This window comes from Tupaia chinensis, unplaced genomic scaffold (genome assembly GCF_000334495.1).
Source record: "Tupaia chinensis unplaced genomic scaffold, TupChi_1.0 Scaffold000685_1, whole genome shotgun sequence".
Taxonomy (NCBI): Eukaryota; Metazoa; Chordata; class Mammalia; order Scandentia; family Tupaiidae; genus Tupaia; species Tupaia belangeri.
This window is the reverse complement of record NW_006160208.1, coordinates 4139857-4161008: the sequence shown is the minus strand read 5'-3', so window position 1 is coordinate 4161008 and position 21152 is coordinate 4139857. Positions and strand designations below refer to the sequence as shown.

Below are 21152 nucleotides of genomic sequence, written 5' to 3'. Positions count from 1 at the left end.
TTCGTCAGTTCCCTGAGTATTTAAAATAAGGGACTACTCTTTTAAAGCTTAATGCGAATGTTCCTAGTGAATGTAAATGTTTCTTTTTGTAATAAATAGGGATCTTTGGAATTTCCAAGTGATAAATGCTGAAAATATAAGCACCTTCTTTAGAAGGATTTGAAGGACTCTTGGAAAATGATTAACTCCTCTGCTTTTTAAAAGGATAACCATATCCTTCTGTAACATAGTCCCTGTTGAGCCAACAGAGAGTGAGCTTTGGCCTTAGGTAGAGTGTCATTTTTAGGTTTCTTGTTTTTTGTAATTTATGGACAGAATTCTGAAGAGTAGCCTTGTTTTAGGTGAATAAAAAGAAATAATTGGAAGAGTCCTTTCACATGTTTATGTCCCCTGAAATTCTGCTTATTTTCCGAATTTGGTTTTTAATGAGAACCTTATTTTTTTTTCTTCAGTTGCTCCTTCGATTGCTCCTTGTGTTTTTCCTTAACATGTATGTTTTTCTCCCCTTCCAGGAAATATTGGAAATTCGTTTACAATCGATCCCATCTTGGGCTCCATAAAAACTGCCAAAGAATTAGATCGAAGTAACCAAGTGGAGTATGACTTAATGGTAAAAGCTACAGATAAAGGGAATCCACCAATGAGTGAAATAACTTCCGTACACATCTTTGTCACTGTGGCCGACAACGCCGCCCCTAAGTTTACCTCCAGAGAGTATTCTGTGGAAATCAGCGAAGCCATCAGCATTGGGAGTTTCGTCGGAATGGTTACAGCCCACAGTCAGTCATCAGTGGTATATGAAATAAAAGACGGAAACATAGCCGATGCCTTTGATATTAATCCACATTCTGGAAGTATCTTCACTCAGAAAGCTCTGGATTTTGAAACTTTGCCCGTCTATACATTGACAATACAAGGAACTAACATGGCTGGTTTGTCCACCAATACAACCCTTCTGGTGCACCTACAGGATGAGAATGACAACCAGCCCGTTTTTATGCAGACAGAGTATACAGGACTCATTAGTGAATCAGCTTCAATCAACAGTGTGGTCCTGACCGATAGGAATGTCCCACTAGTGATCCGAGCAACTGATGCTGATAAGGAATCCAACGCTTTGCTTGTTTACCACATCGTTGAACCATCTGGACGCAAATATTTTGCTATCGACCCCAGCACTGGTGCAGTTCGTGCAGTTCTACGTCTGGACTATGAGGAAACAAGTACTTTTCACTTTACTGTACAAGTGCATGACATGGGAGTCCCACGTTTATTTGCGGAGTATGCAGCTAATGTGACTATCCACGTCATTGACATTAACGACTGTCCCCCTGTGTTCTCCAGATCACTGTATGAAGCGTCTCTTTTGTTGCCGACATACAAAGGAGTCAGAGTCCTCACAGTAAATGCTACAGATGCTGATTCGAACACCTCCTCTCAGTTAATGTACTCCATCACTGAAGGCAACATCGGGGAGAAGTTCTCGATGGACTACAAGACCGGCACGATAACTGTACAAAACACAACTCAGTTAAGGAGCCGCTATGAGTTAGCCATCAGAGCTTCGGATGGCAGATTTGCCAGCTTTACCTCCGTGAAAATTAATGTGAAAGAAAGCAAAGAAAGTCAACTGAAGTTTACCCAAGATTTCTACTCTGCGGTAGTGAAAGAGAATTCCACCGAAGCCAAAACATTGGCTGTCATTACTGCTATTGGGAATCCCATCAATGAGCCCTTGTTTTATCACATCCTCAATCCAGATCGCAGATTTAAAATAAGCCGCACGTCAGGAGTACTGTCAACCACTGGTGTGCCATTTGACCGGGAACAGCAGGAGATGTTCGATGTGGTCGTGGAAGTGACTAAAGAGCACACGCCCTCTGTGGTGGCCCACGTGGTTGTGAAAGTCACTGTGGAAGACCAAAACGATAACGCACCAGTGTTCGTTAACCTTCCCTACTACGCTGTTGTCAAAGTGGATACTGAGGTGGGCCATGTCATTCGCTCTGTCACTGCTGTCGACAGAGATAGTGGCAGAAATGGGGAAGTACATTACTACCTTAAGGAACATCACGAGCACTTTCAAATTGGACCTGCTGGTGAAATTTCACTCATAAAGCAATTCGAACTCGACACCTTAAATAAAGAATATCTTGTCACAGTGGTTGCAAAAGACGGAGGAAACCCAGCCTTTTCAGCTGAAGTTATAGTTCCAGTCACTGTTATGAATAAAGCCATGCCGGTGTTTGAAAAACCTTTCTACAGTGCAGAGATTCCAGAGAACATCCAGATACACAGCCCAGTGGTCCATGTCCAGGCCAACAGTCCAGAAGGACTAAAAGTATTCTACAGCATCACAGATGGAGACCCCTTCAGCCAGTTTACTATTAACTTTAATACTGGAGTTATAAATGTCATTGCTCCTCTGGACTTTGAGGCCCACCCAGCCTACAAACTGAGCATTCGAGCAACCGACTCTCTGACCGGTGCCCATGCCGATGTGTTTGTTGATATCATAGTGGAAGACATCAATGATAACGCTCCCGTGTTTGTTCAACAGTCTTACGCTGCCACGCTGTCGGAGGCATCTGTGATCGGAACATCTGTCATTCAAGTGAGAGCAACTGATTCCGATTCAGAACCCAACAGAGGGATTTCATACCAGATGTTTGGGAATCATAGTAAAAGCCAAGACTATTTTCACATAGATAGCAGTACTGGTCTCATCTCACTGGTCAGAACTTTGGATTACGAACAGTTCCAGCAGCACAGGATTTCTGTAAGGGCTGTCGATGGTGGCATGCCGCCGCTGAGCAGTGATGTCATCATCACGGTGGATGTCACGGACCTCAATGATAACCCGCCACTCTTTGACCAACAGATTTATGAAGCCAGAATTAGTGAGCATGCCCCTCATGGTCATTTTGTGACGTGTGTAAAAGCCTGTGATGCAGATAGTTCAGACGTGGATAAGTTGGAATACTCCATTCTGTCTGGCAATGATCATAAAAACTTCGTCATTGACAGTGAAACGGGGATCATCACGCTCTCAAACCTGCGCCGGCACACCCTGAAGCCATTTTACAGTCTGAACGTTTCCGTGTCCGATGGCGTCTTTAGAAGTTCTGCTCAGGTTCACATCACTGTAATTGGAGGCAACTTGCACAGCCCTGTTTTTCTTCAGAACGAATATGAAGTGGAACTAGCTGAAAATGCTCCTTTACACACCCTGGTGATTGAGGTTAAAGCAACCGATGGGGATTCGGGTATTTACGGCCGCCTTACTTACCGTATTGTAAATGACTTTGCCAAAGACAGGTTTTATACTAATGAGAGAGGACAGATATTTACTTCGGAAAAACTTGACCGAGAAACTCCAGCAGAAAAAGTCATCGCAGTTCGTTTAATGGCTAAGGATGCCGGAGGAAGAGTTGCTTTCTGCACTGTGAATGTCATCCTCACAGACGACAATGATAATGCCCCTCAGTTCCGAGCCACCAAGTATGAAGTGAACATTGGAGCCAGTGCTGCCAAAGGAACGTCTGTTGTCAAAGTTCTCGCAAGTGACACTGATGAGGGATCCAATGCTGATGTCACCTATGCCATTGAAGCAGATTCCGAGAGTGTTAAAGAGAACTTGGAAATCAACAAACTGTCTGGCGTAATTACGACAAAGGAAAGCTTAATTGGCTTAGAAAATGAGTTCTTTACCTTCTTTGTGAGAGCTGTGGATAATGGGTCTCCACCCAAAGAGTCTGTTGTTCCCGTCTATGTTAAAATACTTCCACCAGAAATGCAGCTTCCAAGATTTTCAGAACCATTTTATACCTATACAGTTTCAGAAGACATGCCTATTGGAACAGAAATAGATCTCATCCGGGCGGAACACACAGGGACTGTTCTTTACAGCCTAGTCAAAGGCAATACTGCTGAAAGTAATAGGGATGAGTTTTTTGTGATCGACAGGCAGAGTGGCAGACTGAAACTGGAGAAGAGGCTTGATCACGAGACAACGAAGTGGTATCAGTTTTCCATCCTGGCCAGGTGTACTAGGGATGACTATGAGGTGGTAGCTTCTGTAGAGGTTAGTATCCAGGTGAAAGATGCAAATGATAACAGCCCCCTCTTGGAGTCCAATCCATATGAGGCATTTATTGTTGAAAACCTGCCAGCGGGAAGCAGAGTCATCCAGATCAGGGCATCTGATCTAGATTCAGGAACCAATGGCCAAGTCATGTATAGCCTAGATCAGTCGCAGAGTGTAGACGTCATCGAATCATTTGCCATCAACATGGAAACTGGTTGGATTACAACCCTAAAGGAACTTGACCATGAAAAGAGAGACAGTTACCAGATCAAAGTGGTTGCATCAGATCATGGTGAAAAGGTTCAGCTGTCCTCCACAGCCATTGTGGATGTCACTGTCACTGACGTCAACGATAGTCCACCTCGATTCACGGCAGAGATTTACAAGGGGACCGTGAGTGAAGATGACCCACCGGGAGGTGTGATTGCCATCTTGAGTACTACGGATGCTGACTCCGAAGAGATTAACAGACAAGTGACATATTTCATAACTGGTAAAAAAATTTTCAAATTTAATGGTTTAATTTAAAGTTAAATTGTATTAGAATTAAAATTTTGAGATTGGTGTGGTATGGAAATTAGGAGTTAAATAGACGATTTTAGTTAAGCGCATCTAAAGTAAGTAGAAATAGCATGTTAAGCTGTATCTTCAGTTCTTTAGCTAAGCAAAGCTGACAGTTGTTTCAGTAGCATTTTTTAATTTTATGATTCATTCTATTGAACTTAATACTTAATGTGTATTATAATTCAAAGTAAATTATTGTAGGCCCATTGTAGGCTAAACTATTATTTAGTTGTCTTTGTGGTTTATTTACTTATTCTGTGTTTAGATATACATTTCAGTGCTTTGTGTTTTATTTTGGTAAGTAAGAAAGTGATTATACACCAAATTTTAATTATTTAAAAAATCTTTTAGTACGTTTAAACACTGTTATTATATAATATGTAATAAATAATATTACATACTTTTGTACAGTGTATTTTTCTTGTTACTTTTTTACTCCTGTTACTTACTGTTGTCCTATTTCAGCAAATTTGATTGTCATCTTTCAACATTGATTTAATAGGAGGAGATGCCTTAGGACAATTTGCCATTGAAAATGTACAGAATGAATGGAAGGTTTATGTGAAGAAACCCCTGGATAGGGAAAAAAGGGACAATTACCTTCTGAGTATAACAGCAACTGATGGGACTTTCTCATCAAAAGCTATAGTTGAAGTGAAAGTCCTTGATGCAAATGACAACAGTCCAGTTTGTGAAAAGGTAGGCTACTCTTTCTTTAATTTTATATATTATGAATTAAATGTTTTAATTATTTGAATAGGACTGTCACATGGTGCTGTGGGGGAATTCAGATGTGTTTTCCATTCTCATCCCTTACTGGTTAAGCTGAAGGGAAAGCTGAATGGGTAAGTCTTGGAAAATCTTCAGAACTATTTTGGGGGAGGCTAAATAGGTCAAGAACCTCCTTCTAAAAAACTGTAGGTTGTGGACAGGAGTACAGTTGTGACTAACTCTAAAAATGCTCCGTAAACTTCCCATGAAGGGATTCTCTTAGTTTGGGGGATAAGGTTATTGGGGAGGAAATGTCCGGCATTGCAGTTCTTCCCACAAAGCTCTGTCTTGCTTAAGGGACCTTTCTGGGGGCACTTGCTCTCTCTCACACTAAAGAAGCTAAGAGGTTAGTGATGCTTTAGTGAGATAAAACACGTAGCCCAAAGACGAGCCGTTCCCCTCCGAGGTTAAGTGAGGGCGGTGGGTCTCCTGGAGGAGTAGTCCATGGAGCTGGAGGACGAGGAAAAGCTGTTCAGGGACTGTGCGTTGCCTCAGCCTTTGAGAAGTGGTGACTGGGGAATCAAGTAGAAATGGGAAAGGCAGCGGAGTGTGTGGAGTGAGGACAGGGGTGGGAATAGTAACTTGGTCTGCCAGCATGGGCCGTCTGCGGTCAGTGTCATAAGAAAGGATTTGAAGGCAAGGTGTGGGGGAGGTTACAGTCTACTCTAGGGGCATGTGCTCTCTCAAGAGGCAGAGAGAGAGGGGGGCAAGTGAGAAATCACCCCCTCAGGGGAAATGGCCATGCTGCAATCCCTTCTACTCCATTTTCCTCTCAGGATTTTGGGTGCATACACACACCCTCCTTTTGTGTTTTTCAAGCCATTGTGGTCCAGGACTCGAAATGTGCTGACAGCCATGTGGGATTCAGCCACTTTAACCTCCACCTCACCTTCTGGCCCTATAGACAACCCTGAAAGGTCACCCCAAGGAATTTGAACTCTACATGGGGACTCCAAATACTTACATGTCTTTAAGATACAAGATGACTTGAACCAGGAGTCCTTAAAGACCTTCCGTTTGGTAGTACTGTGTCATTGTTTAGGAGTGAAGTGAGAGGTACGAGTATAGGCAGGGGTGACAGAGGAGGTTCAGGACCCAGACCCTGTAGAAGAAACACGCGTAGCATTTCGTCCCTGTCCTGCTGTGACCGCATGGCAAGCACGTTGAGTCAAGGCCCACTCCTGTGTTTCCTACCGATGCTTGGGAGGGGGACCAAGGCAGTGACACAGAGGTGTCTGGAGCAGGGATTGGTATGAGGAGAAGTAGGTTGAGTTCCATTTCAGATTTGTTAAATTTAAGGCAATGGGACATCCTCTTGAATGTGTTTTTAGGCGTTTAGATATGGCAAGATTAAAGAGTGTGTGTTACTGAAGAAGAGTTTGCAGTAAAGAGAGTAACGGAAGGAAGAAGAGAGTGACAGGTTTAGAAAAAACTAGGTTGACAGGAAAGTGGTTTTGAAGAGTGGCAGAGGAGAGGAGTTGGGGGTTGCAGTAGACTCAGTAAGAATAGCATTTACCGTAGCTGTGGGGAGAAGCATAGTTACTCTCAGAATTGGGTACTTCTGAGGGATGGGAGTTCATTTCAGTCCGTATTTGTATTTTTTGGTGACGGTATCTTACAGGGATCTGTGTGTCTGTGTGTCTATCTTCTTAGAGAAACTTAAATGTGTGTTTGTGGGGGTGTTTAGCACTTTCATATTATTTTGATATAATACCATATCATTTTTGAGAATAATAAAATTAGAACACTAGATAATTTTAATTTAGTGTTGCAGAACATCCTGTTTTGTGAGTCATAACATGTAATTCACCTATAATTGAGTTTGTATTATGAAGATAAATTTAACAAAATCTTAATCTGTTTCTCTTATGTTTTTATGTATGTCATAGATTCCTAAATAATTGGAAATGGCAACAGTAGTTCGTTATGTTTGAATGTTAGGGTAAATTTGAAGAGAAAGACAATTGAGCAGGGTAAGAGAGGACCGTGAGCCTCGTCTGTTCCCCCGTGGCCTTGAAAGATCTTTGTTTTCTTCCATAACAGAAGATTGCTTCTGTCCCAACTGCAATTACTCAGTTTTGTTTTAGAAATAGTTGCAAATAATAAATTCTTATGTGTGGAAATAAGTATAAGATGGAGGTATGGAAAGATTCTTTCAAGGATGTTCGAGTCTGTCTCTGTCACTTTCCATTTTTTCTCTGTACTTGATACAAAAAATTTTAAAAGAAGCTTCAAAATGACTCAGTATTGTGTAGGCTAAGCATCAGATCAGACTCAGGGCTCTAGAGGTGGTCACTGTGTGGCATGGCACATTTGTGTTTACATATGGTTCATAAGAAAATTAGTTTTAAAAGTTTTTTGGATTTTAGCATTTCTCCCTGTTTTCTATGACCAAGGTTAAATGATTTCTTTTCTCCTGTTCTCTTGAGAGTTGTTCTGACTTGTAATGCTTTTATGCTAACAGTGTTGTTTGAAATCTTTGTAGACTTTGTATGCAGACACCATTCCAGAAGATGCCCCTCCTGGGAAATTGATCATGCAGGTCTCGGCGACAGATGCAGATATCCGTTCCAATGCTGAAATTACGTACACATTATATGGTTCAGGTGCAGAAAAATTCAAACTAAATCCAGACACAGGTAATGATGAGGTGTGGGACAAAACTAAGTGTGTATTCCAATACGGTCATGTGTGTGGGAGATTTTTAGATCACACAAAAATTTGAAATGACCTTTTGACCTTTTCAGATTTAGTGCTATGAAATTGATTCTTTTGGAAATCTAAACAACCATGTAGTGTGTAAAATTTGGTGTGAGATTAAAAACAAATAAGGGGCCAGCGGATGGCATAGTGGTTAAAGTGCTGGACTCTGATGTGATTGACTGTGGTTTGAGTCCTGGACCTGATGTATTGAAAATCAAGCTGGACACTGTGTGTGCCCAAAATCCTGAGAGGAGAATGGAGGAGAAGGGATCGTGGCATGGCCATCCCCTGGGGCGCAATTTCTCGCTTTTTCCCTCTCTGTCTCTGTTTTGCTGGCAAATGCACATGCCCTATGATGAAAGTCTCAGGAATACCTCCTCGAACCAAGGATTTAAGGTCATTCTTACGTCTCAACTTTAGCACTCTTATAACGAAAATGGTTTATAGTATTTTATTCATCTTTAAATAGAGATGTTTTCCTCTTGTATTAATCATTTGTACTTTGTTAAAATTGGGATCACGTAACAGTTTTGCATCAATCTTCGTGTTTTCTTTTGAATTAGTAAAGAACTAATTCAAAATATGAATCTTAATTTTTGAGTCAGTTAAATTTTTAAAAAAAATTTTGGTTAAGTAGGTATGTATTTTACTCTTTCAACACTATATACAATAATGTTAAAACCAACACCTCAGCCTCACATCTTTATGATGTGAGGAACTAGGAGCCCCCGGCAGTGTGGAACCCTGAGATTCACTGTGGTCATGCAGCTGTTGAGTCTGTCACTGACAAAACTGTTCTCTAAAGGAAGGCCGTTAAGGAATAAGATACATAGTCGTAGCACACATTTTGAATTTCAAGCAAGTCCATGTATTTCCCTTTGTTTTTAGGTGAACTGAAAACACTCGCTCCTCTTGACCGTGAGGAACAAGCCATTTATAACCTCGTAGTCAAGGCCACGGATGGAGGTGGAAGATTCTGTCAAGCTAATATCGTGCTCACGTTAGAAGATGTGAATGATAATGCCCCTGAGTTCTCTGCTGATCCTTACACCATCACTGTGTTTGAAAACACGGAGCCAGGAACCCTGTTGACAAGGGTGCAGGCCACAGACGCAGATGCAGGTACCTCTGGGAGATGCTCTGACCTTCACAGCGTGCCCTGAACTCTTAGCCTCTGTTTCAAAACTTACCTTACTGCTTGCATGTTGAGTGGTGGGTTGTGGAGTAAAATCTTTAGAACCGTTCATTCACTTTGAATGTTTATTTGAAGTACTAAAAGTACATCTCGTGAACCTAATTTCTGTGAAGTGTGTGGTGTCACTAAAAGTCTGGTCAGTGACTATATTAACTTATCTTTATATCCCGTTGAATTAATGAGTGAAATGTCATTTTGTGAACAAATTGTTAGCAACACAAGAAATTTTAGTATTTTAGTATCACAAGGACATTATAAAATCCCGTGGTGTATTATGGTAGTTTTATAAATCTTTGACAGTTTTTTAAACTGTCAAAATCCAACTACTGGATATGTAGCCATAGCATTTTGACAACAGGAAATAAAAATAACCTCTTCAATTTTTATTAATATTGAAGAATTAAAGAACAACAAAAATGTTATTTTTCAAGTAACTCTTTGTCACTGAAGCTAATAGATTTCACTTTCAGAGGTCTGCTGGGTCCTATTACCATAAGTGCCTATGTAAAATAGTCTAAAAAGCCAGATAGCTATGAAGTTGTATTTGTTTTAATTCTGGAAATGGTTCACAAAAAAACATTTATTTTTCAAGATCACAGTCCTAAGAATTGTAGAAGTGTGTATATTAGCATTTCCCTTTGAAAATGCTGCATAGTTTTTTCAGAATAGTAACTTAAGTTTAAATGTCTTGATATAAAACCACGTGACATGATTTTATGTCTCAACAGGCTTGAATCGAAAGATTTCCTACTCACTGATCAACTCTGCTGAGGGGCAGTTCTCCATTAATGAATTGTCTGGGATTATCCAGTTAGAAAAGCCTTTGGATAGAGAACTGCAGGCAGTGTATACCCTGACTTTGAAAGCCGTGGATCAAGGTTTGCCAAGGAGGTTGACAGCTACTAGCGTTGTGGTTGTATCCGTTCTGGATATAAATGACAACCCGCCAGTGTTCGAGTACCGTGAATATGGTGCCACAGTGTCCGAGGACATTCTTATTGGGACAGAAGTTCTTCAAGTGTACGCAGCAAGTCGGGATATCGAAGCAAATGCAGACATCACCTACTCGATCATCAGTGGAAACGAGCATGGAAAATTCAGCATAGATTCTAAAACAGGTAACTTACGGGGTGAGTGAGTGGAAGCCTTTATCCCACCAAAAAGGCTGGATGTGCCTGGCGCTTTACCTTGTACAGAGTCACAGACCGCACGTTGTTAGTAGTGCTTTCAAAAGAGAAAACTGAAGTCTTCTGTTGTTATTGTTTCAAGTAGGATTGAAAGTGGTCCAGGAGATGTCACACGATTGCTCTACTTTATATATTTCTGGCACAGTGATGATAAACTACATTACCAGATTAAGTTAAGACTAAAAGAATCCCATTCTCGTAGGTTAGTAACAGTAAGTTGTAGCAGGTTATAAAGGTAAGAATGGCTGACAGTAGAGGACCTGCATAAGGAACTGCTTTTATCCCCCTCATTAAACTCATGGGAAGGAGCTTCTCTAAACAGTAGTTTCAACCACTTTGGTCTTCATTTCTAGAGTGGGCATCTGGTTATTCATTAAGTTGACATCTTTATTATGCTGGGTATATATAACATTTGAAGTACTTTAAATCACAGTTATTAAAAAGAATGCCAACAAGGTTGGAAGTCATAGGACCTACTGGTTCTTGCTTTATAAATGCTCACGTAGTCCTGTTAAGCTGTGGCCTAAAAGAGCTGTAAGTCTTAACATCTGTTGCAACAAGTTGCTTCATTCAGATTGTATATATTTGATTATTCCAGATGAAGAATAGAACGTGATGAAGTTATTTTAAAATGCGTTTTTTAATACATATCATAAAATTGTTATATTTAGGGCTCTTTTATCTCATACTTTAAAATAGCACGAACTATAATAAAGTGAAAAGGAAAAAGGTGAAAGGAACTGTTAAATAAGAAAAGGAACTTTTTTTTTTGGTGGAGAGGTTTTTGCTACAGGGTGTGTGCGCTCGCCAGAAAGAGAGAGCGAAACAGAAAGAGAGAGAGAAACAGAAAGCGAGAAATCACCCCCCCAGGGGGCTGGCCACACTGCAGTCCCTTCTCCTCCATTCTCCTCAGGATCTTGGACATGCCATGCACACACGCCTGGCATGAGTTTAAGCCACCAGGTCCAGGACTCAAACCACAGTCAACTACATGGGAGTTCAGCAACATAGCCATTATGCTAACTGCTGAAATTTATTTTAAACTTGTTTATATTAAACTGAAATAAAGTATCTGTAGTGAGCTACAGTTTAGAACAGATAGATAATCATTTTAATAGTAAGGATAACTGAAAACAATTAAATATGAAAATTATCAGGGAAATAAGATAAAAAAATAAGGACCCAAGAATGGATATACTTATAATTTTTAATGATCAAGTTAAGAAAAAGACATAAATGAGGTAAGTAAACTTTTGAAGTAAAAAACATTTGTTTTAAAATGTTGCGTACTTCAGTCGTGGTAGGAAAAAATGGTGGTATTAGTAAGTATTGGACGTACTTCTTTATTTTTTGTAGGGTCCATATTTATTATTGAGAGCCTGGATTATGAAAGCTCTCACGAGTATTACTTGACTGTAGAAGCCACCGACGGAGGTACACCTTCCTTAAGTGATGTTGCAACCGTGAGCATTAACGTGACAGACATCAATGACAACACCCCAGTGTTCAGCCAGGACACCTTCGTGGTCAGTGAGGATGCGGTTCTTGAGCAGTCTGTCATCACGGTGTGTATTTCACGCGACAGTTTTCTTCTGGATCCTTCCAACAGTTTCTAAAATCAGTGTATATTTGTGGAATGGCCTTATTTGAGAATATTTTGAATATATAAAAATGTCTTGTTAGGCCCATCAATTACTGACTTTATTATACATCATTGCTTTAAAACAGCTCGCTTTTAATACCAGAAATGTAAAAAACTTCCATCCTTCCTTAGCGGTCTCATAAACAGTGTGGTATTCTCTAGGTTATGGCTGATGATGCTGATGGACCTTCAAACAGCCACATCCACTATTCCATCACAGATGGCAATCAAGGAAGTCCTTTTACAATTGACCCTGTCAAGGGAGAAGTGAAAGTGACCAAACTTCTGGACCGGGAAACAGTAAGTGGGAAAGTTGGGTACATATTGCTTACAGATCAGTAAACAGAAGTGCTTTCTGTGCATATCTGCTGGGTGTGAAGTGAAGTACCAAAAGGAGAGACCCGGCCTTTTCAAGAAGTGACAAGCACGATACAAAAACTCGGGACCAGCAGTTGGCATAATGGCTATGTCGCTGGACTCCCATGTAGTCGACCGTGGTTCGAGTCCTGGACCCAGTGGCCTAAACACACCGGGCGTGTGTGTGTGCGTGCCCAAGATCCTGAGAGGAGAATAGAGGAGAGGGGATTGTGGCGTGGCCATCTGCCCTGGGGGGTGATTTCTTGCTTTCTGTCTCTTGGTCTTTCTGGTGAGCACACGTGCCCTATAGCTCCCTACCCCGGGAAAAATAAAATAAAAAGATACAAAAACTCTAAAAGCATTTACAATGTGAAAATCCCAAGAATTTGTTTGTTGCCAATAGGAAGTTCACATAATAAAAGATTATATTTGGTAAGAAATTACTGTGGCTCCATAGAGTTAGAAGCTGAGTTTTAATAAGAGCAATGGCTTGGAAAACCATAGCAGGTGAGAGAATGGAATTCCCTGCTAAGAACCGCATGCACAAAGGCGAGAGGACAGAAGCCAAGCAGTCGAAGGGAGCACCGTGTGGTTCTATTGGAGAAGTCATACAGAGAAGCAGAAGATAGAAGGGAACAAATCTTGGGTCCTCAGAAAACCAGGACCAGAGGTTCAGAGCTGATGCACAGGCAGTAGGGAAGCTCTGAATCTGTGGGAGTTGAGGTATGTTACGAGGAGACACCATGGGAGGTTAACCCTGGCGTAAGTCTAAGTGTTCTTTAGAGTAGTGAGAGAGCACAACGGTAGGAAAGCTGTCCACAGTGGAGAAGCAGCAAGGGCCTGATTGGGAAAATAGCAGTGAACATTGAGCAAAATACAAATGGGGCCAGCAGGTGGCGTGGTGGTTAAGGCACTGGATTTCCACATGGCCTACTGCAGTTTGAGTCCTGGACCCAGCCGGTTGGAAATCACAAGTGAATAGACAAATGAAGCAACTTTGCAAAGGAAACATGAGAGTCCGCAAAACTTAGACAGCGGCGGCGTCAGACGTGACTCGTTTTTTGCTGCTGCTCTTTTGTTTTTTTCCGTCTTGCTGACTGAGGCATTGGAGAGTCATGAGATAGCAACCAGTAGGGACCAGGGGACATTGATGAATGTGGCTTTGGGTATACTGGTGTTAAGAGGAAAATGGCACATTCACGTAGAATTCTTCAGCCAGTACATGGAGATTTTAGTCACTCGTTGAGACTTGAAAGCTGGAAATGGAGATGCGGTAGATGGGGATGGTCAGAGAAGTGACCTGAAGGATTGAGGTAAATGTCAACAGGTGAGCAGAGGCAAGCCAGACTGAGCATCCGCTTACCCACCCACTCCAGCTCAGGCGGGAGGGGTGGCAGAACCTGGATCTGCCCCAGAACGGCAGTGACCTGACCTGGAGGACTGGTACAGGAAGCCGTGGTTTGAGGAATTAGAAGGACATTGGTGATGATAAAGAATGCACTTTCAGGGACCAGCAGTTAGCGTAATGGCTATGTCGCTGAACTCCCACGTAGTTGACTGCGGTTCGCGTCCCGGACCCAGTGGCTTAAACTCAGGCCGGCGCGTGTGCGTGCGTGCCCAAGATCCCGAGAGGAGAATGGAGGAGAAGGGATTGCGACGTGGCCATCCCCCCTGGGGGGTGATTTCTCGCTTTCTTTCTCTCTGTCTCTCTCTCTCTCTGTCTGGCGAGCGCACGTGCCCTGTAGCGAAAACCTCTCCAAAAAAAAAAAAGAATGCACTTTCGGAAAAGTAACAGGCATGTCGAAGATTAGAGGAATTTGGGGAAATAGCGATGAAATATCAAAGTACCAGTTCTTGCATTTCTCTTCTTACTTGCAATTTTTGAGTAGAGACTTTCCGTTTTGCCCAGGATTACTATACTGCTAACAGAATGAAATGCAGTGATTTTCACAAAGAGCCCAGATCCTTTAATATACACGCCTATCTGTGGTGAGATGCAGAGAAGCTAACGCTGTTTCCCAAGCTAATTGGCCTTCAGAACACTTTTATGTTATAGCACCATGGAGGACTAATGTTCTTCAGAAGGTATCCTGGGCTTTACCCAGCTTTCTGGCATCTTCCATTAATCCTTGTAGGTAAATCCTGAAATAGATCTATCTCACTTCAGTTTTTTGTTTTTTTTTTTTTAGTTAATTTATATCTCCCATAGCGAGGCAGAGGAAGACTAAGAGATGCACCTCAATTAGGGTACTGATGCTGCAATCCAGCTCCGGATGATGGGCATGTGGGCAGGTGCATGGCCAGGGGATGAGGGCGGTCCCTTCCCACATGAGTCAGCCTTGCAGAGCATGGTATTTACTGCTATACCTCCACTGGCCACACGCCTTAATGTCTCGTTGTGGGAGGTCACAGCGACATCATCTTGAGGGATTTAGACAGCTAAGTACAACCTAAGTGTGAGATTGCCCAGAGGTGTTGGAAATGTGTCAGCCCTCGAGGGTGAGGGAGACTGTCTCCATCTGACTGAGAGCAAGACCTTGGCCCTAGGGAAGTTGCATTCCATACTCATATTGTTACTGAAGAGACGATGTTTGAAATATGTCAGCATTGTTTTTCTAATCATCCGTACTACTTTTCTGATGATTTATGTTGCTAGAACTGCAGATTTTTCCCCTTTTTTTTTCTTAACTGCCAGTGGGCATGTGCACTTGCCAGAGAGAGGAAGAAAGCACCCCCTGATGGGGTGTGTTCACACTACAATCCCTTCTCAGTCATTCTCTCCATCCTGTCATGATTTAGGACACACGTGTTACATGGTCTAGGGGTGTCTTTCAAGCTGCTGGGGGCCAGAATTAATATTGCGGTTGGCCATGTGGGATCAGGCTCCAGCTATAGAGCTGAACGGAGAACAACAAGTTTTTAAAGATAAAAAACTCTTTAACAAAATGAATACATTTTTGAGAGGCATAAAAGAATCTAATCATTATCGTAACTTTCTGTGTTGGGAAGAGACACATTACGTGCAGCGCACTCATTTGTAGGTTAAGGAAGCGCCGTGAAGGGTACAGCAGACAAGGACAGGCGATGGGCCTCTGCGCTTCCAAATTGTCAGGACACTTCTGATTTTTTTGGAGAGGTTTTTGCTATAAGACGTGTGCTCGCCAGGATGACAGAGAGACAGAGAGAGATAGAAAGCGAGAAATCACCTGCCGGGGGGATGGCCACACCGCAATCCCTTCTCCTCCATTCTCTTCTCGGGATCTTGGGCACGCACATACATGTGCCTGGTGTGAGTTTAAGCCACCGGGTCCGGGACTTGAACTGCTGTCGGCATCATGGGAGTTCAGTGACATAGCCATTACACTAACTGCTGGTCCCAGGACACTTCTGATTTAAACCTTATGTGTTGTCCTCATGAAAATGAACATGCGTATTGTCTTCACCCCCCGGCAGATTTCAGGTTACACACTCACTGTGCAAGCTTCTGATAACGGTAACCCACCCCGCGTCAACACGACCACTGTGAACATCGACGTGTCTGACGTGAACGACAACGCTCCGGTCTTCTCCCAGGGAAACTACAGCGTGATTATCCAGGTGAGCCTGCAGCGCCGAAGGCTCTGGGAATACATTGAAAATAAGCTCCCCCACTGGCCACAAAGTCATTGGGTTGAAATATCTTCCTTTTCCAAAGACTGCTTTTTTGAAAAAGAGGAGGATAAAATTCGAGTTCTCTGTCAATAGTGAAAGATGAGAATCCTCGAGCCGCAACCTCATCTTACGCCCTTGTCTTTGTGCTCTGGTTTCTGAGCTCGCTGCTCTGCAGCCGCAGCAGCTTATTTCCTGATGACACCCTCTGCTGCTGTGGCTTTTCCTTGTATTCCTCCTCGCCCTCCTCACCTCTCCTTTCTTCTCACACACATTTCCTCACACCTCCCTTCACCCCTGCTCTGTTCCCTCCCCCTCCCCACGGCCCCTTCCACCCTCCACCTCTTACCTGTCTTCCTTTCAGTTGGAGCAGAACTGTGTGTTTTCTGTGTATTTTATATTTTAGAAAACTCACGTGTGTCACATACCACATAGAACTGATGTGTTGAGAGGTTCTTGTTTTGTGTTATTTTTAATTTTGTTCAGGAAAACAAGCCCGTGGGTTTCAGTGTGCTGCAGCTAGTGGTAACAGACAAGGATTCTTCTCATAACGGCCCACCCTTCTTCTTTACTATCGTGAGTGGAAATGAGGACAGGTCTTTTGAAATTAACCAGCAAGGAGTCCTCCTAACTTCAGCCGCCATAAAGCAGAAGGTGAAGGACCATTACTTCCTGCATGTGAAGGTATGAAGTCTTCCGTTAGGGTGTTCTTGTGGATTCATAGGGCCGAACTTCTTTCTGGTTATCTTCTTATGTTTGAACAGCTTACAGAAAAAAAAAAGAATTTACAGAATTATAATTTTTTGCCCTGCCATACCTTCATTCTGTTCAGCTGTACTTTGAGGGGCTCATTTGGTTGTTAATCATAGACATTGGTGGAGCTGAATTTCAGTATGAGTTAGTGATAGGGCTATACATAAATCTGTCCATTCCCTTACTATGCTTCTCATGTGAAGAAGTAGGAATCCCTAACCGATGGTAATTTTGTAGAACTTGAACATGTAGACGTGTGTGTGTTTTCTTTCTTTTTTTTTTTTTTTAAAGATTTTTGCAATAGGGCACATGCACTCGTTGGAGAGAGACAGAGAGAGAGAGAAAGTGAAGGTGGGTGGCCACGTTGTAGTCCCTTCTCCTCCATTTTCCTCTCTGGAGTTTGGACACACATCATATGCCCAGTGTGATTTTCAAGCCTCTGGATACGGGATTCATACTGCGGTCGGCCGTGTGGGAGTCCGTTACCTTCACCACTACACCACCATTACACTGTCTTGTAAATGTGTTTTTTATTAAGAGGTTGTAAACAGTGACACAGACAGAGATACGTTTGGTTTTTCTTGTAGGTGGCCGATAATGGAAAGCCTCCGTTGTCTTCTTTGACATATATTGACATCAGGGTTATTGAAGAGAGCATCCATCCTCCTGCGATTTTGCCATTGGAAATTTTTATTACTGCGTTTGGAGAGGAATACTCTGGTGGTGTCATTGGGAAGATTCACGCGACAGACCAGGATGTGTATGACACGCTCACCTACAGTCTAGATCCCCAAATGGACAATCTGTTCTCCGTTTCCAGCACTGGGGGAAAGCTGATCGCACACAAAAAGCTCGACGTCGGGCAGTACCTTCTCAATGTCAGCGTGACAGATGGGAAGTTCACCACGGTGGCGGACATCACAGTGCACATCAGGCAGATAACGCAGGAGATGCTGAACCACACCGTTGCCATCCGCTTTGCCAATCTCACTCCGGAGGAATTTGTGGGAGACTACTGGCGCAACTTCCAGCGAGCCTTACGGAACATCCTGGGTGTGAAGAGGACCGACATACAGGTTCTGAGCTTGCAGCCGGCGGAACCCCCTCCGCATCTCGATGTCTTACTCTTTATAGAGAAATCGGGTAGCGCCCTGCTTTCCACAAAAGCCCTCCTGCACAAGATTAATTCCTCGGTAACCAACATCGAGGACATCATTGGTGTGAGGATACTGGATGTGTTCCAGAAGCTCTGTGCTGGACTGGATTGCCCATGGACGTCCTGTGATGAGAAAGTATCAGTGGATGAAAGTGTCATGTCGACGCATAGCACAGCCAGACTGAGTTTCGTGACTCCTCGCCACCACAGAACAGCTGTGTGTCTCTGTAAAGGTAATGCGTGTGGGTGTGTGGGGAAAGGAGATGAGGATGACTCTTGTGTTAATGCGTCCTTAGATGACTAGACAATAAAGGTCATTCTCTGGAAATTCCTATTCATTAGCTCTCTCCCCTCTCTTCTCTGAATAAAGAGGGGAAGTGCCCACCTGTGCACCATGGATGTGAAGACAGTCTGTGCCCCGATGGGTCTGAATGCATCGCTGACCCCAGAGAGGAGAAGTATACCTGTGTCTGTCCCGGTGGCAAGTTTGCTCAGTGCCCAGGTGAGTTTAATGGTGAAGCCAACTTATAAATCATTTCCAGCGTTTCTTTTCATTTTTTTCTGTGTTAGAGTCAGAAAAGAGAATGACAGTGGTTGCTTCTTTTTCTTTTATAGTAACACACTTCTGAGTTTGTAGCTTGGCGTTCTTCCTTCTTTTTATCAGTGCTAATATGCATGTGTAGGTCTATATTAGAGGTGTTTCTTTTTTCTCTCTCATTTGTTTTAAAACAAAACAAGGGGGCCAGTAAGTGGCAGGGTGGTTAAGGCACTGGGTTCCCACATGGCTGACTACGGTTCTAGTCCCTGACCTGATGGCTTGCTTTCTCTCTCTCTCTGTCTCTCTGACTTTCTCGTTTCTCTCAGGTGTGCACACATGTCCTATAGCAAATTAACAAGAGTAATGATCATAATAAATAAAACTAAATAATTCTTAAAAACAAAAACAAAATCTTGAGTTTGATTGTATTTCACAAAGTCCTCTACTATATGAAGGGCATCCCTCCAAGCCAACACATATAAACTAATTCTTTACAATAGTTGTAAAATATAGATGTTATTCGACCTAGGATGAGGTTAAATCCTGATAGCTCCATTGTCAGTTAAAACATATTGTACATCAAGCTATGTGCAGTTCTTCTGCCAGTCCCCGGAACTTAGCCTAGCCCTCCTATTGCTGACGGCGTATCATTATGTACCTTGTAAAGTTGAAACTTCGTAAGTTGGGGACCATCTGTCCATGGTAGCATCGTCATAACATTTGTTTGACATTTTCCTTACGTACAGATTAAAATCATCTTTGGACCCTTTTATATTGGTGCTTTGATTTCTGTACAGTAGATTCTAAAATGACAATGTGCTGCATCAAAAGTAAACTACACTTAATTTTTTTTCGTTAAACGAAATCAAGGGAATGCATGCACATGCAGGAAGAACAGATAGAGAGGGGGGGCTGTTTTTGATACAGACTTGCTGTTGCAGCCCTCTGTGCTGCCCTGCCAGTTAGCTGAGGTGACAGTGCATACTGCTGTGCCTGGCCTGCTCAGGTTGTGCTGGGATTGGAACCCGGGCCTCCTGTGTGACCCCAGCCTTGCATAGCAGTGGTCCACTATTCGCGTCATCACTACCGAGTCACACTTTGACATTTTATTCATTTATTTATTTTTTATTTTCAGATTAATTTCACATTTTATATTAAGTCTTCACCGTGCCATATACTATATATATAAATATTTTTTTCAGTAGAGAACTTTATATTCTTTTGTCTGTTAAATGTTTCTTGCCTTTGCACCAAACCACCCACCACCCGCTCTCTACCACCCATTCCCCTCCGTTATAGTCTCTGGCATCTACGTTTATTCTCTCTACTGTCCTATTTTCAGATTGCTCGGTTTCTGCCTGAGAGTGCAGATAGTTGGTACAAATCGAGTGGGAGATAGATATACTTGTGTATCTTCCAAGTCTGGCTTACTTCACCCAACATTAAGTCTTCTGTATTCATCCCCTTTGAATCAAATGATAGAGTGTCATTGTTCCTTACAGCTGAGTAATAATTCCATAGTGTAGATGGTACCCTAGACAGAGTCTCACCACACTACCCCAGGAACTGAACCTGGGCCTCCATTTTTAAGGATACCATTTTATTTGTTCTCAAAAAGTTGTACAAAATTCCTGTTTTTTCAGTCATGTATAAAGGTTTTATGCCATAATCTCTCACAAATGTTGGAGGCTTTCTATTAAAAAACAAATCTTCCCACCTAGTGGTTCTGATATGATATCTATCATTAGTTTAATTTGCACTTCTCTGGCTACTTATGAAAGTTGTATTTTTTGTTTTGTTTTGTTTTCTCTCTCTCTCCTTTTTTTTTTTTTTTTTTTTAAAGGGTTTTTTGCTGTACCGCATCTCGATGTCTTACTCTTTATAGAGAAATCGGGTAGCACCCTGCTTTCCACAAAAGCCCTCCTGCACAAGATTAATTCCTCGGTAACCAACATCGAGGACATCATTGGTGTGAGGATACTGGATGTGTTCCAGAAGCTCTGTGCCGGACTGGATTGCCCATGGACGTCCTGTGATGAGAAAGTATCAGTGGATGAAAGTGTCATGTCGACGCATAGCACAGCCAGACTGAGTTTCGTGACTCCCCGCCACCACAGAACAGCTGTGTGTCTCTGTAAAGGTAATGCGTGTGGGTGTGTGGGGAAAGGAGATGAGGATGACTCTTGTGTTAATGCGTCCTTAGATGACTAGACAATAAAGGTCATTCTCTGGAAATTCCTATTCATTAGCTCTCTCCCCTCTCTTCTCTGAATAAAGAGGGGAAGTGCCCACCTGTGCACCATGGATGTGAAGACAGTCTGTGCCCCGATGGGTCTGAATGCATCGCTGACCCCAGAGAGGAGAAGTATACCTGTGTCTGTCCCGGTGGCAAGTTTGCTCAGTGCCCAGGTGAGTTTAATGGTGAAGCCAACTTATAAATCATTTCCAGCGTTTCTTTTCATTTTTTTCTGTGTTAGAGTCAGAAAAGAGAATGACAGTGGTTGCTTCTTTTTTTTTTATAGTAACACACTTCTGAGTTTGTAGCTTGGCG

General features: G+C 42.5%; 1 protein-coding gene across 2 annotated transcripts in view; it reads left to right on the top strand.

The window, feature by feature from the left end:
* The window catches only part of FAT1 (FAT atypical cadherin 1), a 161485-nt gene that overhangs the window by 121916 nt on the left and 18417 nt on the right, over positions 1-21152 (top strand). For both annotated transcript variants that reach the window (XM_006160470.2, XM_006160469.3), the window contains exons 10-20: positions 513-4580; positions 5154-5350; positions 7908-8061; positions 9014-9247; positions 10049-10438; positions 11864-12072; positions 12312-12449; positions 15960-16103; positions 16641-16838; positions 17495-18296; positions 18434-18565. In XM_006160470.2, coding sequence (XP_006160532.1) covers positions 513-4580; positions 5154-5350; positions 7908-8061; positions 9014-9247; positions 10049-10438; positions 11864-12072; positions 12312-12449; positions 15960-16103; positions 16641-16838; positions 17495-18296; positions 18434-18565 — 6666 coding nt within the window. The remainder of the gene's footprint in view (positions 1-512; positions 4581-5153; positions 5351-7907; positions 8062-9013; positions 9248-10048; positions 10439-11863; positions 12073-12311; positions 12450-15959; positions 16104-16640; positions 16839-17494; positions 18297-18433; positions 18566-21152) is intronic.